Genomic DNA, 14,801 nt, shown 5'->3' with positions numbered 1-14,801 from the left:
CTGTCCAATATTTTGTATTGTTTCTCGTGACCTATGTTACACGTGTATGTACTTGTTGCTTATTAATAGACAATGACCGAAGCTGGATTTTATTGCACGTAAGACTGTGAAGACATGAAAAACTGGTGTAGAATAATAAGTAATCTGCAATGTTCAGATTTTGATATTTATTTTACAACTCATCAGCAATAATTTAGAACAGCATATGTGTAAAGCATTAACGAAATGTGCAACAGTTGCTCAGTTAAGTCTTTAAAAAAAAATCCATAGACTTCTACAACATTGACAAAGACATGTATACTTCTTGATATATTCACAAAAACCTATTTACAAACACACATGCCACTTTATAGAACAGCTGATAACAGATCTGAGGCAAAAACCCAGCTGAGGAAAACTACAAAAGCAATGTCATGTAGGCGAAATACAATGAGAAATCTGAAAAAGCAGAACAGCACTATACTTAGTGGGAATTATTTATAAAAAAGAGGCCAGGATAAAGTTCTTAAAATGACCAGACTTTCTTTCCCAGTTTTAGACCATTTAAAAAAAACAAAAACAAAAAACTATGGTTTTACATGATGATAGCACAGTATCCCAGATGATGACCTGATGTGTAGTTGGGTTCAGGGTTTTCAAACTTGATTGTGATTTTAACCCCTGAAAGAGCTAGAAATCAGTTTTTTGTAAAATCTGGCAACTTGGTTAACTCCCACTTTACTGCATGGAATCATCACAAAATATCCAATATCTCTTTTCATTGATGGAACAAAATCTTTTTTTTTTTTTTTTTAAATTTCAAGACAACACAATAGAAAGGTTCAAAGAGAACTATAATGATTTACTTTAATGATGAGGTGACTTTTCAGGGTGGAGTGGGTAAAAGCAGAAAAAGTGCACTTAAAAGAGTAACTCAAAGAGCAATGCCATTCTACATACAAACTTTAACAGCTGGGAAAATACAGGTACATTCAATATCAAAGATCTTTAAGGTGCTATCCTACAATGTTTCCTGGAGGTACAGAAGGTCACTGCATCTCTGTGCAGAAATGCTTCAGTCAGGGGATGTACAATATGCTGGTCAAGCAAATCCTTATGAATGAAGGCTTTGTCTCTCCATTAATGGTTTTATTACATCTGTTTCTTTCTTCTTTTTATTTCTTTTTTTGCCACAAGGATACAGAAAGCAACGGAAACCAGAGTAACTTTAGTGGGAGTGAAATGAAGGAATTTATGCATAACACCTCTCCCGTGAATGTATTACAAATGTTTTATTAAAACATGAGACTTTTATATGTGTTGTGTATGATGGAGATGCTGCCTGTGTATGTTCTGAAAGGGGGATGCGTTTCAGTTCTCAGGAGGTACAGTAATGTGCCTCCCAGCTTACCCATGCAAAGTTGGGGATAGATGCACTTCCAGGACCACCCATTTTATAGGCCCCATTTAGTACACATTTACATGGTAATGAATCTTTCAGGTAATAATATTTACAGTCAGAGTCAGCCAAGTTATTAATAATCTTGGCAGAGGTCAGTTGCAACTTCATACATCCAAAGAGACTCATTGACTGGAATATTGCGCACTGCTGCAGTACTCAAAGTTTTGGCACCAATGCTGCCATGTCAAAATAGTTTATCAAAGAGGATAAAAAAACTAACTCCAGCACAACACGGCCGTGTAGTGTCAATCATTGTCGATAATCATTCAGATTGTTTAATCTAGCATAAGTGCAAAAGGCACGCGCCGTCACAACTGTCCTCTCTTTCGCCAAGATATTGTACACGAGCAACTCTCCTGTGAAACCCCGTTTAAAACTAGCCTAATTATTTTAAAAAAATGAAGATACATAAACTCCTCGAGAATGCGCAGAGAGGTAACACGGACTAATTAGCTCCTCTGACACCCAGAAAACTGGTCGTGTGAGCTACTCTTGCTCTCGTGGGACGTGTCGCCTACGTCACCCTCTCCGTCGTCACTAGCGGGACTCTCCTCGCGCTCCTCAGGTGAGCCCTCGTCAGCCTCGAGTGACCCGTCGGTGTCTAGAGAGGGTGAGTCGTTGGACTGAGAAGCGGCTCCAAAGTGCGCAGACAGGCCGGGGAACGCGGCAGCAGCGGCCGCCGCCGCCGCCGCTGAGGCGTGAGCGGGATATAGCCAAGGGAAAGGGGAAGCAAGGGCGGCCGCCGCAGGGTACATGTACTTTTCAATGTTGTTCTTGTCGAAAAAAGGCATGTAAGAAGCAGCGGCTGAGGGGTTAATGAAGTAGAAAGGCATGCAAATCGGTGTCTGCTGTCCCACACTGCTTATTCCCATCAGAGAGTTCATAAACGCCACGTCGGGCCTGGTGAGGTCTGCGCCCCCTGCCCCGTTCACAGGCCAGCTCATCTTTGGTTTTTTGGCAGCCCGCTCATCTCCGAACTCTTGCTTGATTTTCACTGCCTTTGGTCCCTGCGCCTTATTGCGCTCACATTCTTTATCTTTGCCATCGCTCTTTTCTGCCTCGCCCCCGTATCCACTGTCCGTGTCTGTGTCATTCTCGTTGAGCTCTCCACCCTGGGTCCTCTGGATGACGGGGACACAGTTGGCTTGGCTGTCAGATTTCTGACCATCCTGTGCGTCCCCGGCGGGCAGCTGGTGTTGTAGTGGCTGCGCGCCGGGCTGGAACTGCGCCAGCACCTTGTGAAGGTGGTTGATCAGCTGCGCGCACCTCTGCTCCCGTGCTGTCCAGTTCTCAAACTGACTCAGGTATTGCAGGACCTCTTTGGCACAGGCCTGGAATCCGGAGTGGAACGCATCCAGATCAGCGTGAATGGAAGATTTCATCGACCGGTCTCCTGCGAAGCAAGGAGTTTGAAGAGTAACAGATCATTATTCTGTAAGATGCTCATCATAACTAGTGACGAGACGAGGCTAGCGACTCAGACAAAGTGAACAGATGCGGTATTAATAGGAAGAATCTTGAAATACACAATAAAGCATCCAAGCTGAGTCTACTCTAGCTCCTCTTTCTTCAATTCTGCTCGTTCTGCTATTTTAAAAACGGAGATTAATAAAGTTTCCCCAAATCCGGTCAGTTAAATGATAAAAACCCATATCCATTTAATTATTGTCAAGAAGTGCAGTTTCTTTACAAAACTTTATGTATATGAGGATTGAGTTCGTTCATCTTACCATTCTGCAAAGCAATAATCTTCTGGTGCTGCTGCTCAGTGACAGCAGTCAGCGCGTTTAAGTGTTTCAGCGTTAACTCCAGGACGACTGCCTTCTCCAAGTGCCCGAGCGTCTGTGGAGAAAATCAGAGGTTGTGTTTGGCTGTTTACGAGGTCTCTGTCATGTAAAGCCATGTCCTGAGCACGTATAAAACTTTTCATGATTTCGTGATCTCACCGACAGCTTGAGATGTTCGGGTAACAAATCCTTCAGCTGCCCTATACATTCGTTGATTCTGTCTCTCCGCTTCTTCTCTATCAACCGGTGTGGTAACTTGTATGCGTCCTGCTGACAAAATACGAGTGTTTAATTAATCAGAACAGGAACACGCTAGTAACACTATAACACTAGTTACAGTGTGTTTCATATCATTTGTGGTATTTTTAAGGAACAACTGTGAAAACAAGCTACATATTAGAATAATAATTTTTTTTTTTTTTTAAAAAAACAACGCGCGCACCTTCCCACCATCCTCTCGCTTTATTCCTCTTTTGGATTTACACATGTAGAGTGAGGGGTAATCCACCCTACGGACACGGGGAAAGTGTCAGATTATTCACCAGGTCATCATGACAGTTTATTAGGCATACTTTGACAGAGTTTGCCAAAAGCGATACTCACCCCAAGAAATCCGCGTGCTCCATGAACTGTCTGTCCTGTAAATGCGGTATTCGTTCATCCATCTCTCCTCTGCTGGTTCTTTGCTTCTTCTGAGCTTCTTTTGGGAATGTTTGTTATTCCAACGACCCACGCGTGGACGGCTGAGGCAGATAATGCACAGTGCGTGTCCTCCAGTGGAGCTGCGCGTCAGACTGATGTCTATAGTTCCCTGAGCTGCCACTTTGCAAAGCCGTCGGCTCTGTGGTTAGAGCGCACGCGCGCCTCCGTTTGGGAACAGCTTCCGACTCACGTGTAGGCTGCACCAGCACAAAGTCCGGTAATTAGACCTTGTCTGTAATATTGCAGCTATCGACGCTGCTTCTATGGCGACTAAGTCCAGGCCATTTTGACCAGGCTGCTGAAACGTGATTCGTGCGCAAAATGCAAAGGAGCAGACGCAGGCGCGTGGAGCGAGGTAGAATAATGATCCTCAGATGCAGCGGTTTTGCATCTAGTTTTATGGGCTACAAAACTTCACAGCTCGTGTTTGCTGTGCAAGCGCTGAGCTGCCGGAGCGAGACACAGACTTCTAAACTGATCACGAATAGTCGCACTTCGGGAAAGAAGCCTCCGCGAGATAAAAACAAGAACCGGTCACGTAACGTGACCGAGCCTGAACAGCAGACAGGTTATTGTGGCGTAAACACGGAGCGTAAACATGGGGGTGTGAGCTTTTTAAAGTCCACAAAATGTGTGCGCTCATGCGTTTTCATGCACCCTGCACCCTCTATGTACGTTGTTGTGCGACAGGACAACCTTAGTTGTACATCAATTCCCCAAAGCTGCGTTGTCAGTAACCATGGCACCGGCCCAGCTGTGTGCTGAAACACGTGCGTTGCAGTTCTTTTATTAGTCTCGGGATAAAGTTTTGTGACTTGTTAGTCCGACGTGCTGAAAATGATGAGTGATCACAGTCCCCTTCAAACACCTCGGTTTCTCGTAAGCCCGTTAGTTCTCTGTATTGACCGCGATAAACACGTGAAGCGTGAGGATAAAAAGAAATAAAAACCTTTTATATATAAATGTGTTACTGCATATTTATAGTTTAACCACATAAAGTTCATCTGTTACTGACACCTGCTCCTCCCTTGCGAACGTTAAAATGATCCAAAAACACTAAAATCTGCGCCACTGTAATGCCCTCACATGCCTTGTGATCACATTACTCGTTCCTGTAAGTCATGTGACACGTTCTGGCTGGCGGCATATGGTTGTCTTGTGTAACTGCTGACAAAGAATGAAACAGTCACTTGGCTCTTTAATGAAGTGTCACCTCCTCTGTGCTGGCTGTTCATTAACTCATACCTGCTGATCCCTCTCTGTACTTTCCCTTTTTTGTTTTTAATGTGAGTACACGATAAATCATCTTATTGTCGTAAGTTGGAATCCCCCTTTGTGTCTTCCTGCCTCCCATCCCTCCTCTTCCTTCCCTCCTCAGTATGCTGCCTGCTCTATATGTGGCACTGGAGCCGCGTTAGGATTCCAGTCCAAATGTTTTCCATATTAGTTCAGAGCCTTCTCTGATTCCAAATAGCAGCCATAGCTGTGTTTATGGTGAGAGAGGGCAGGGAGGGGAAGGGAAGGGAGGGAGACCGCAGGCGGGCTCATACACCCCAAAGAGTAAAAGTCGTGTAGAGACACAGGAAAAGAAAGTGAAGGCAGAAAGAGAAATGAGACAGACACAGAAAGATTCCTCAGACAAGAAGGAGGGCAAGAAGAAGAGAGAAGAGAGCCCAACACCAGAAGATGGCCATAAGTGCAGAGTCTGTCGTTTCCCTCTGCTCATCGCTCTGCTCCAGCTGCTGTTGGGGGTGGCTGTCACAGCCATGGCCTTCCTTATGTTGGCTATCAGTCCCTCACTTTTGGCCAGGGAGACTCCACACTGGGCTGGGATCATTGTAAGCTGCATACTTTACGCTCTATCATCATCCGCTACACTCATTTGTTTGCATGGAACTTCCGGTTTCTGATACTTCTGCATGAGCCTCAGCAACACACCTGTGTTGTACATCTTTAGCACACTGTATGTCAACACCGGCCCCCACCAGGCTGTCTCTGCCAGACAGGCACCGTAGCCATGGGAAATCACTAATATTGTCATGTGGTAACAAATCTCCATCTGTCATATTCACCTGAATGCATACACCTGCATTTCCATTATTTCTCAGTCACATGCATCAGCTTGCACCTTCTGTTGTTCACACTGCATGTCCAAGAAATCTTAAACATCTGGACAGATGAGATGAGTCATCCAATAACAGCATGCCGCATTCCAAACTAACCCACGAACACCCACACAGTGTCAGAAGACCTCATTATTATTTGCAAATATGATGTACATCTTTTTGAGTACCTCTGCATCCTTGCCATCCGGTCTCCCCCACATATACACGCACACATCACATATAGTTTCACACAAAAGTAAACTTTTACGATGCAAACAACAAATGAAAGATAAGTTGCGTGTTTCATTTAGGTTAAGACGAGAAGTGGAATTTCAAGAGAAATTAACAAAAAGGTCACGAAAGCACTGAAAGTTTGTTAATGTTGAAGTGTAACTGACTGGGAGCATCAGTTAAACTGTAAAGCTTTGAGGTTTCAGCTCACAAAGGTGAACTTTGTTAAGAGTAACACGTAAAAAGTGGATAAACTGTAAGTTGAAGTGTTACAAATGCACGCACTTTAACTTGTATAACCAATGAGGCACAAAGTGTTCATCTTTCCTTGTGAAATGTGTAATAAAAAAGGGGGGAAGGCAAATTTACTTATTATTATAGTTTGGGCTAAGACTTCAGGTCACCTTTCAGTGATATATGTTTGTGTCTGGGCTCTACCCCAGCCTATCACAGATGCCATCTGCCTTCGAAAACATCCCTGACATCAACATCCCGAGTTAGATCCTCATGAGATTCAGCCAAGTGAAAAACATTGAGGTCATCAAGAACTTTCCAGAGAATCCTGAGTGCTTAAGAACCTGAGAAAAACATTTAAATAAGATGCCTCACGTTAGTCACAAGACTCCAATTGCACTGAAGACACAGAGATAGAGTGTGAGTGTGTTTGTGTGCAAGAAAGAGAGAGGAGGGGAGTGAAAGGGAAAGACAGAGTAAAGTAATCAGATGGCAGCTTACTGCTGAATCATGTAATACCAGGAAACACCTCTGAAAACCTGGGGGAAAGTATTTCTTTTTCTTATTCATGGTCTAAACTGTATGTAAATGTATGATCTACAAGTCATTCATATATGCTATATATATGGATGAAATGGATCTTTGTGGCGCTTAAAAATCATGTTGTCACAAATCATGTAGATGTTTTTAATGCCTTGATGACTGAGTCTATCCAAATAATGCTAAACCCTTTTTTTCTGTTATGTTTCAGCTGTGTTTAGTTTCCATCCTGGGCTTTGTCCTGTACTGTATCACCTATGTCCCTGATGAGAGAACATCGAAGCAATTCATTGTCAAGGTGAGCTTAGCGAAAGCCTGGTGACTTAAAACATTTGCTTATTAATGCGAAAACAAGTGTCTGAAATTGTCCCACGATTTGTAGAATCAGTCAAAAGTATGACCAGGCTTAGTGTTCAGACAGAAAACCTCTGCAGAAAACATTATTTTACTCCCTGTTAAAGTACAAAGCTGGTCTCAGGGAACTGCAACTGTCAGAAGCATAGAGAGAAAAGCATTTAACAGCATTCCTGTTTAAAAGTGCTCTGCAGGAATCCGTGTGAGCGGAGGAGTGCTTTCATTAATGCGACTTGATTGTACAGCTTAATTAGCCACACAATGTATGCAGCTGGAATTTCAAAGCAATTAAAATCAGCCGATCATTGTTTCCTGGGAAGGGGCATCCTTTTTTTATGTCTGGGTCTTCTGTGCATACCAGGTTCAAATATGTAAATGATGTAAAGACAGCATACTTCAGCAGTATTTTGTATTAAAAAATGCTGCTAATTTGCAGAAAGGCTTGTTAAAAAAAACAAAACAATGCTAGCATGTCTATTTTGTGTAGCTTTAAATGTCATCGATGTACCTCAGTCACCAGAAAGACACAGATTCTGATCATTTGCATTTTTAAGTTCACAAACTAGTGATATTAGCCGATCCCTAAATGAGACAGTATTGAACTTGTTGAAATTTGACTGCATTGTTCATTTATCCATTTGTCTTGCATAGCAGCAAAGTATAGTGCTGTGAAAAAGTGTTTGGCCTCTTGATACAATGAGTCTTTCACATCGCTGTGGAGGAATTTTGGTCCACTCTTCTTTGTAGAATTGTTTTAATTCAGCCACCTGGAAAGGTTTTCATTCATGAATAGTCTCAATTGGATTTGAGTCCAGACTTTGACTAGGACACTTCAAAACCTTCCTTTTTTCTTTTGAGACATTCAGAGGTGGACTTGCTGTTGTGTTTTGGGTCATCGTCCTGCTGCCCAACTCAAGCGTTCTCGAGCTTCAGAGCACAAATTGATGAACATTTAAAAATTTCTGCTGAAGAGAATTTTTTTTGATTCCATCAATTACAGCAAGTTACTCAGTTCATAAAGCAGCAAATAGCCCCAGACCATTAACCCACCATTGGTCATGATGTTCTTTTTCTGAATTGCTGTGCTAGTTTTATGCCTGATGTATCGTGACATAAACCTTCCAGAAAGTTCAACTTTTGTCTCGCCAGTCCACAGAATATTTTCCCAAAGGTCTTGGGGATCATTAACATGTTTTTTGGCAAATGTGAGACGAGTCCTTGTGTTCTTTTTGGTCAGCTTGAACTCTCCCATGGATGCCATTTTTGCCCAGTCTCTTTCTTAGTGTTGAATCATGAACACTGACTTTAACTGAGACACGTGAGGCCTGCAGGTCTTGGGTTCTTTTTTGGCCTTCTGGAAAAGTTGTGTTGGTCTCGGATGATAATGGCTCTCATTGTGGTTCACTGGACTCCCAAAGCCTGGGAAATGGTTTTGTAACCCTTTCCAGAGTCAATGACTTTGTTTCTCAGCTGTTTCTTTTGATCATGTGTTTTTTGATATCTTTTAGCTTACTAAACTTTGTCAGTCAGGTTCTGTTTGTGCTTCTTAATTGATTCAAAGGTCTGTTGTAATCAGGCCTGGGTGGGGCTGGTGAACATAATTCATTAATCATAGTTAATTCAAGATTTTACAATGGGGGCAATTACTTTTTCAAACAGCATCAGGTAGGTTTGGATAGCTTTTTTTCCTTTAATAAGATAAGCAATCATTTAAAATCTTTGTTTTTGTTTACTCGGGTTATCTTTGTCTGATATTAAAATCTGCTTGATTATCTGAAACATGTAAGTGTGACAGTTACATAAAAAAAGAGATCAGGAAATGGGCAAATATTTTTTCACAGCACAGTATGTCCTTATGTCAGGTGTCATTTCTTGTAGTTTTTTTTAGCCAAAAGTTCTATGTAGAAGAAAAAACCTCCTTGTCTGGCCTTCAAACAGCCCTCAAACCAAAACAAATGTGTTTTAATTTGTTAATTTACTTTGTCAGTGAATACGCGACTACACTGTCTCTCTTTCTGAAGAATCTGTGGCCTTGCAGTGAACTTGTTTATTAATTCCAGTTGCCCTTGGTTCAAAGAGAGAGCAAAGGGAGAGGGAGCCGTTCTCACATTAAGTGTTAACTGTGTTGTTAGATAGGGACTCATATGACCACTTTATTTCTCATTAACTGTGTAAAAACACTCGTGACTATGAGTTTTGAAGTGCTCTGTAAAAGTGGACAGCACATAGACTCTTAACAACGACGACGACAACAGCATCCTTACTTTCAACTTTGGGCTTTCCGATCACCTGTTTAGTGAAGCCCACACTGTTCAGCAGAGTGCTTGTTGATGCACTTGCTTTACATGCATCTCCCCTGTAATCATCCATACTCTCCATCTCACAGCTGTTCCAAAATTAACATAAATGCAGTTTCAAATCAAGCACCACTCATCACTTGCATAACTCTATAAGCAGCATGTAACTGAAAGCAAAATACACCAGCGAATGAGGGCTCCTTTTATATAAGCGGTGGATTAAGATGAAGGTTTAGTGTTATTGCAATCGTGCAGTTGCATAAACAGCACAAAGCCTCTGTCACATTTTGAAACTGTATTTTTAGATGCTCTCTGCAAGTATTCTCACACAGGACATCCACTAAAGGTTGGAGGTGGCTGTAGCTGCAGGTCACTGGAATATATGTGATATCTCCCCTTCGTGCTAAGAGCTGGACCAGTACTCTTAGGGTCAGAGTATTCTGGGTAATCTCTTTGAACTTAATTTGCCATAGGCACTGAGCCAGCACGTCTGTTTCTAAGCTACAGTTTTGGCACTGTGGGGTAATCATGAGACACCAGGCTAAAGTGGGAGCCGGATTAGAATATAAAAACATATTGAATAAAAGATAGAAAATGTTTTCTGATGAAAGCTTTCATAGTGTCTGGTCTCACGCTAGCTTTCTGCCCCTACAGCTCCTGTATTTTGTCCTGTGCATGATTGGCCTGGTCATCTCTGTGCTGGTCATGGCGTTTGCTGCCCACCATTACGAGCAAACCAGCAGCTTCATCTGTGAGCAAGATGTAGAAGCCTGCGTCTGCATACTCGATGAAGAAGATCTACTAGCTCGCACCTTCACTTACGAGGGAGTCAGTGACTGCGAGGTGATCACCGGTACACTCACACTTTACTTCCTGATCCAGATCTTCCTCAATCTGGCCCAAGCGCTCATCTGTGCCGTTGGTGCCTTCATCATGTGGAAGCACCGCTATCAGGTCTTCTTTGCTGGTCTTCAGATTGGCTCTCCCTCAACCCAGCAGTGGCAGAAAGTTTAATTGAAGATGGCAAAGCTCACGAGGTGCCTCTGGTCAGTCAGCTCAAGAGGGAGGTTGACTTAACTCTGGCGGACTGGAATATTTGTCTTTTTGTGTGCCTTGGCTTGTTCTCTGTCAGCCAATCACGTGGCAGCAGCTCAATGTATTTATGCTGGAAGTTGTATCAGCTTTGTAACAGCTTTTTGTATTTTATATAAGTAAAGTTCTACTTCCAGTTTCCAATTTTTAGTCCTTGAAAAGAAGTTGTAAAGTCAAAAGCAGCTTATTGTGTTTCATATTTTTGTTAGTTATGTTTTCATCTCATTCACAGAAATTTCATAACCACGACACCTAAAACACATCGAGTTCTTGTGCGATGATTCTCAATTACAGAATGAAACTGCCTCAAAAATTAAAAAAGGATTGTTCACACATTAGCAAATATTAGTAAGATGAATCTTAAACCTTAAAATGAATGCTTTATTTATTGTTACTGTTACTGCATAAAATCCCCTTTTATTAAAGCCTTGTTTTATATTATGTGCATTTTGAGGTTCGTTTTCAGGGTTTTTTTTGATGAAAATCATTTAGTTTATTAATTTTGCCACTAAACATATGCAGCTCGCTAAATACAGACTTCACTCCCCTGACAAAAAAAACGTTATCAAAGTCCTTTTCAGCTGGTACAAGTAAACGCCACACAGTTCTGAGTGCAGTAGCATAACCTGAGCAGGCTACACTTCATAAGACTGGTTTCAGACTGAACTGGGCTGTGGTGGAAGGTGGCCAGCAGCCAGCATGAGTCAAACAGCCTGTAGGAGTGGAACTGCTGCAGCCACAAAGAGAGGAGGGGTGAGACGGGGTGAGGAAAGGGGGGACTCAGACTGGCAGCTGGACTGAAGTGACCTATGGTGAATCATTTCACAGTGTTTGAGCTGTGTTAGGAAGCGGGAAAAAAAATAAATGGTGGTTTTTATTTTTAAATGAAATACGTTTCTGTGTTATTTATTACTACTCTAGCAATATTTACCTGCAATCTCAACATGCTAAGCAGGAAATGTAAGCATGAGTCAGTTTCCATATGAATGAAATGTATGCCCAGAGGAAGAGTGTAACTAGTGCTGAATCAAATACACCCTACATTGTTTTGTCAGCGATAAAAGGTTAATTAACTGAAATCTTAAATTTTATGAATTAATTTCATGTGGATAAAAAAATGCCAGTAGTTACTCTTTCAAGACTGTCTTAACATATTTGGGCACAAATAGAAACCTTTTTGTCAGCTGTATGCAGTTGCAGTTTCCCTTTTTTGTAATTACATACACAGGTACCAGGCACTTTAGGTAAAGTGTTGAGCTGCCTATTAACACAAAGGTTTAATCAGCCAATCACATGGCAGCAGTTCCACAGGTGTTGGTGTAATGGTGTGGGGGACATTTTTTGGCACACTTTGATTCGCTTAGTACCAGCTGAGCATCATTAAAATGCTGCAGCTTTCCTGAGTATTGTTGCTGCCTATGTCCATCCCATTATGACCACAGTGTACCCATCTGTTAATGGCTGCTTCTAGCAAGATAATGCACCATGTCACCATATTGTCATCTCAAACTGGTTTCTTGAACATGACAATGAATTCACTGTACTCAAATGGCTTCCACAGTCACTAGATCTTAATCCAATAGAGCACCTTTGGGATGTACAGTTGACAAATCTGCAGCTGTGTAACGCTATCATGTCAATATGGACCAATAACTCTGAGTCATGTTCCTAGCACTTTGTTGAAGCTATGCCATGAACATTTAAGGTAATTCTCAAGGCAAAAGGGGTCTAATCTAGTACTTGCACACTGAGCCCAATAGTGTCTAATGAGTGTATATAGATATCAAATGAAGACTGAACATTGCATTCAGAATAATTACTTGGTCTTTACATTAAAACATGTATTATTATTGCTGAAAACAGAGTAGAGTAAGCTTTACCTATGCTACCTGCAAGTTACGCCAATCTATACATCCATTCACAAGCCACAGCATATCCAGGCAGAAGGGCAGCCTATCATGATAATGTAAAACGTAAAAGCAGGCACTGAAACTTGTTGTTCGTTAACAAAATATGTAGTGATCATAATTTACATGTGACTGCTCACATGTGGCTTTCCTCAAAGACTATGGCACAACTTAAAAAATATTAACTCAGTGTGTCATTTATTGTAGGAATGATTTATTCATTCTGTTTAATGATTTATTCACACATATTGCACGATACACAACTCTGTGTGTGTGTGTGTGTGTGTGTGTGTGTGTGTGACGGCAAACAATATTCTCCATGTGCTTGTTTTCTGTGATATGATGTCAATGCATCATGTGACCAGAAACAACTCAACTTCACTGCCATACAAAGGAAGTCACATGCCAGTCGTCATGAGGCCATGGTTATTTATAAAAATGAGTGTGATGAGGGACCTTCCACCCACCTCTTTGGAAGGTAACAGCTTTCTGTGTGGTCAGTTTGTCTTTCCAGGCAAAACAACAACAAAAAAGCATCGTCTGATATCTGACTCTGGTGGCCACTGATGCTGCTGAGAGTCTTTAGAGAAAACTGCAGAAGACAGAAGATCAATATGTGTATTGACACGAAGGAAAACGATGCACACTGCATCTCTAAAATAGACTGAACAACATCAAGTGTTTTTGATCATTTTACATGCAGATGCTCTTTATATCCAGCTAAATATGGCTTGATTAATTCTGTGCATTGGTGTCAAAATGCCTTCCAGGCACAGAGGTGTCTCAGATGTTGCCTTATATTTACTGATCTGGGTGTTTTCCTACTTGCTCTAGTGAATACACAAAAGCTAAGCATGTGACTTGAAGATGATCCAAATGTGTCTGAGGTTGTGTTCATAAAGTAAACAAAACACTTCTCATGTGCATTAAAAGGGCTTTGGTAATCACCAAGGATGAAGTTAAGCAGACTGTAGAGTCTAGGCTATTAGCCATTAATAGTAAATGGACATCAAAGTTAAATGGTTTCTCTCCAGGGTCACAGCATAAATATTAGCTGATCAAATTTAGGAAGTGATGCAAGGTGAAGCGGTGGTGTTACAATATAGCATCAAGAGTTTTGCCAGACAGCAGTGATGGTCCTGATATTAGCCTCTCCCTCCTTTCCATTTCTGAGTGCAACACATTCCAGTGAAGCTGCACTTAACCCTTCTTGTCTGCGCAGTGACAGCTGCTCGCCATTATGGCACTGCGTGAACTAATTTTAATGGCTGTCACAGGCAGCAGGAGCAAATGCAGGCCTGCCAGCGTAAACACTGAACTGAAGCCAAGAAGGATGGGCTTCTCTGCAGAGGGTAAATGGTAAGACAGGATAAGAGACCAGTTTACTTTCTGAGACTTGTTAATCATTTCAAATTTCATACAGACGCACAGACAGACGCAGAGACGGGTTTGAGTTCACCACCTCCTCAAGTGATGACTGTGGAATTACCAGTGGGGATTTCCATGTGTGGAAACAAAGCTCAATGTAGCTAATGCTTCAGTTCATTAATGCCGTTAATATTTTTCTTCTTAAAACCATCACCGTTTAGCTTTTGGCGGGGTTAGTTTTTACACCAACATTTTCCAAATTACTTTTAACTATTTTTACATATCCAAGCTGAGGTGTTACAGCTTAATTTGTTAAAATAGGTGCAATTAATGAATAATTGCACCTATTTTGCTTTCCCACCACACGTTCACTGATAGTTAATTACTGCTCTAGAAATCCTGTACAATCTTTTATTTTTGTAGTTTAAAAACTATTTTTTAAGTACTGAATTAAACTTAAATAAATCTAATTAGATGGATGTGATTATTTGAAACTATTCATTAACCGATATGACGGATTGAAATGACAAGGCTATCTAATTAAACATTTGGTATCTCTGATTGCTAGACAGCTAAGCGTACAGATTCAACACCGCCCACCCATTTAATTCAGCTATTGCACATTTTGAAACTATAGACACTTAAATCCACTATTCAGGGAAATGGTTGCAAACTTTACAAGGTCAGGCAGCCATTCATCTCACACATGAAGAGCTGCAGACTTAATAAACTACTTGATAAAA

The 14,801-nt window shown here is 41.5% G+C and overlaps 2 protein-coding genes across 3 annotated transcripts; one reads left to right on the top strand and one right to left on the bottom strand.

Annotated features, from left to right (window-relative positions):
- Positions 1-156: 156 nt before the first annotated feature.
- Positions 157-4,953, bottom strand: bhlhe41 (basic helix-loop-helix family, member e41). Of its 2 annotated transcripts, none has more exons than XM_080874219.1 (5): positions 3,832-4,953; positions 3,671-3,737; positions 3,388-3,498; positions 3,172-3,283; positions 157-2,834 (listed from the first exon to the last, which is right to left on the bottom strand). In XM_080874219.1, exons 1-5 carry the CDS (start codon positions 3,891-3,893, stop codon positions 1,891-1,893), a joined length of 1,296 nt encoding a protein of 431 aa, XP_080730345.1. In that variant the 5' UTR covers positions 3,894-4,953; the 3' UTR covers positions 157-1,890. The 2 variants fall into 2 exon arrangements, with proteins under 2 accessions (XP_080730345.1, XP_080730346.1); XM_080874220.1 differs by having other exon boundaries at positions 3,388-3,495; positions 3,832-4,945.
- A 178-nt stretch (positions 4,954-5,131) lies between these two features.
- Positions 5,132-11,648, top strand: sspn (sarcospan (Kras oncogene-associated gene)). The gene is given in 4 exon segments (XM_080874221.1): positions 5,132-5,345; positions 5,349-5,768; positions 7,252-7,338; positions 10,346-11,648. Coding segments are annotated over 4 exon segments (903 nt in total). The 5' UTR covers positions 5,132-5,309; the 3' UTR covers positions 10,706-11,648.
- Positions 11,649-14,801: the final 3,153 nt, after the last annotated feature.

This window comes from Rhamphochromis sp. 'chilingali', assembly GCF_963969265.1.
Source record: "Rhamphochromis sp. 'chilingali' genome assembly, chromosome: 2".
In the NCBI taxonomy this organism is placed as follows: Eukaryota; Metazoa; Chordata; class Actinopteri; order Cichliformes; family Cichlidae; genus Rhamphochromis; species Rhamphochromis sp. 'chilingali'.
This window is presented reverse-complemented; position numbering and strand designations above follow the sequence as displayed.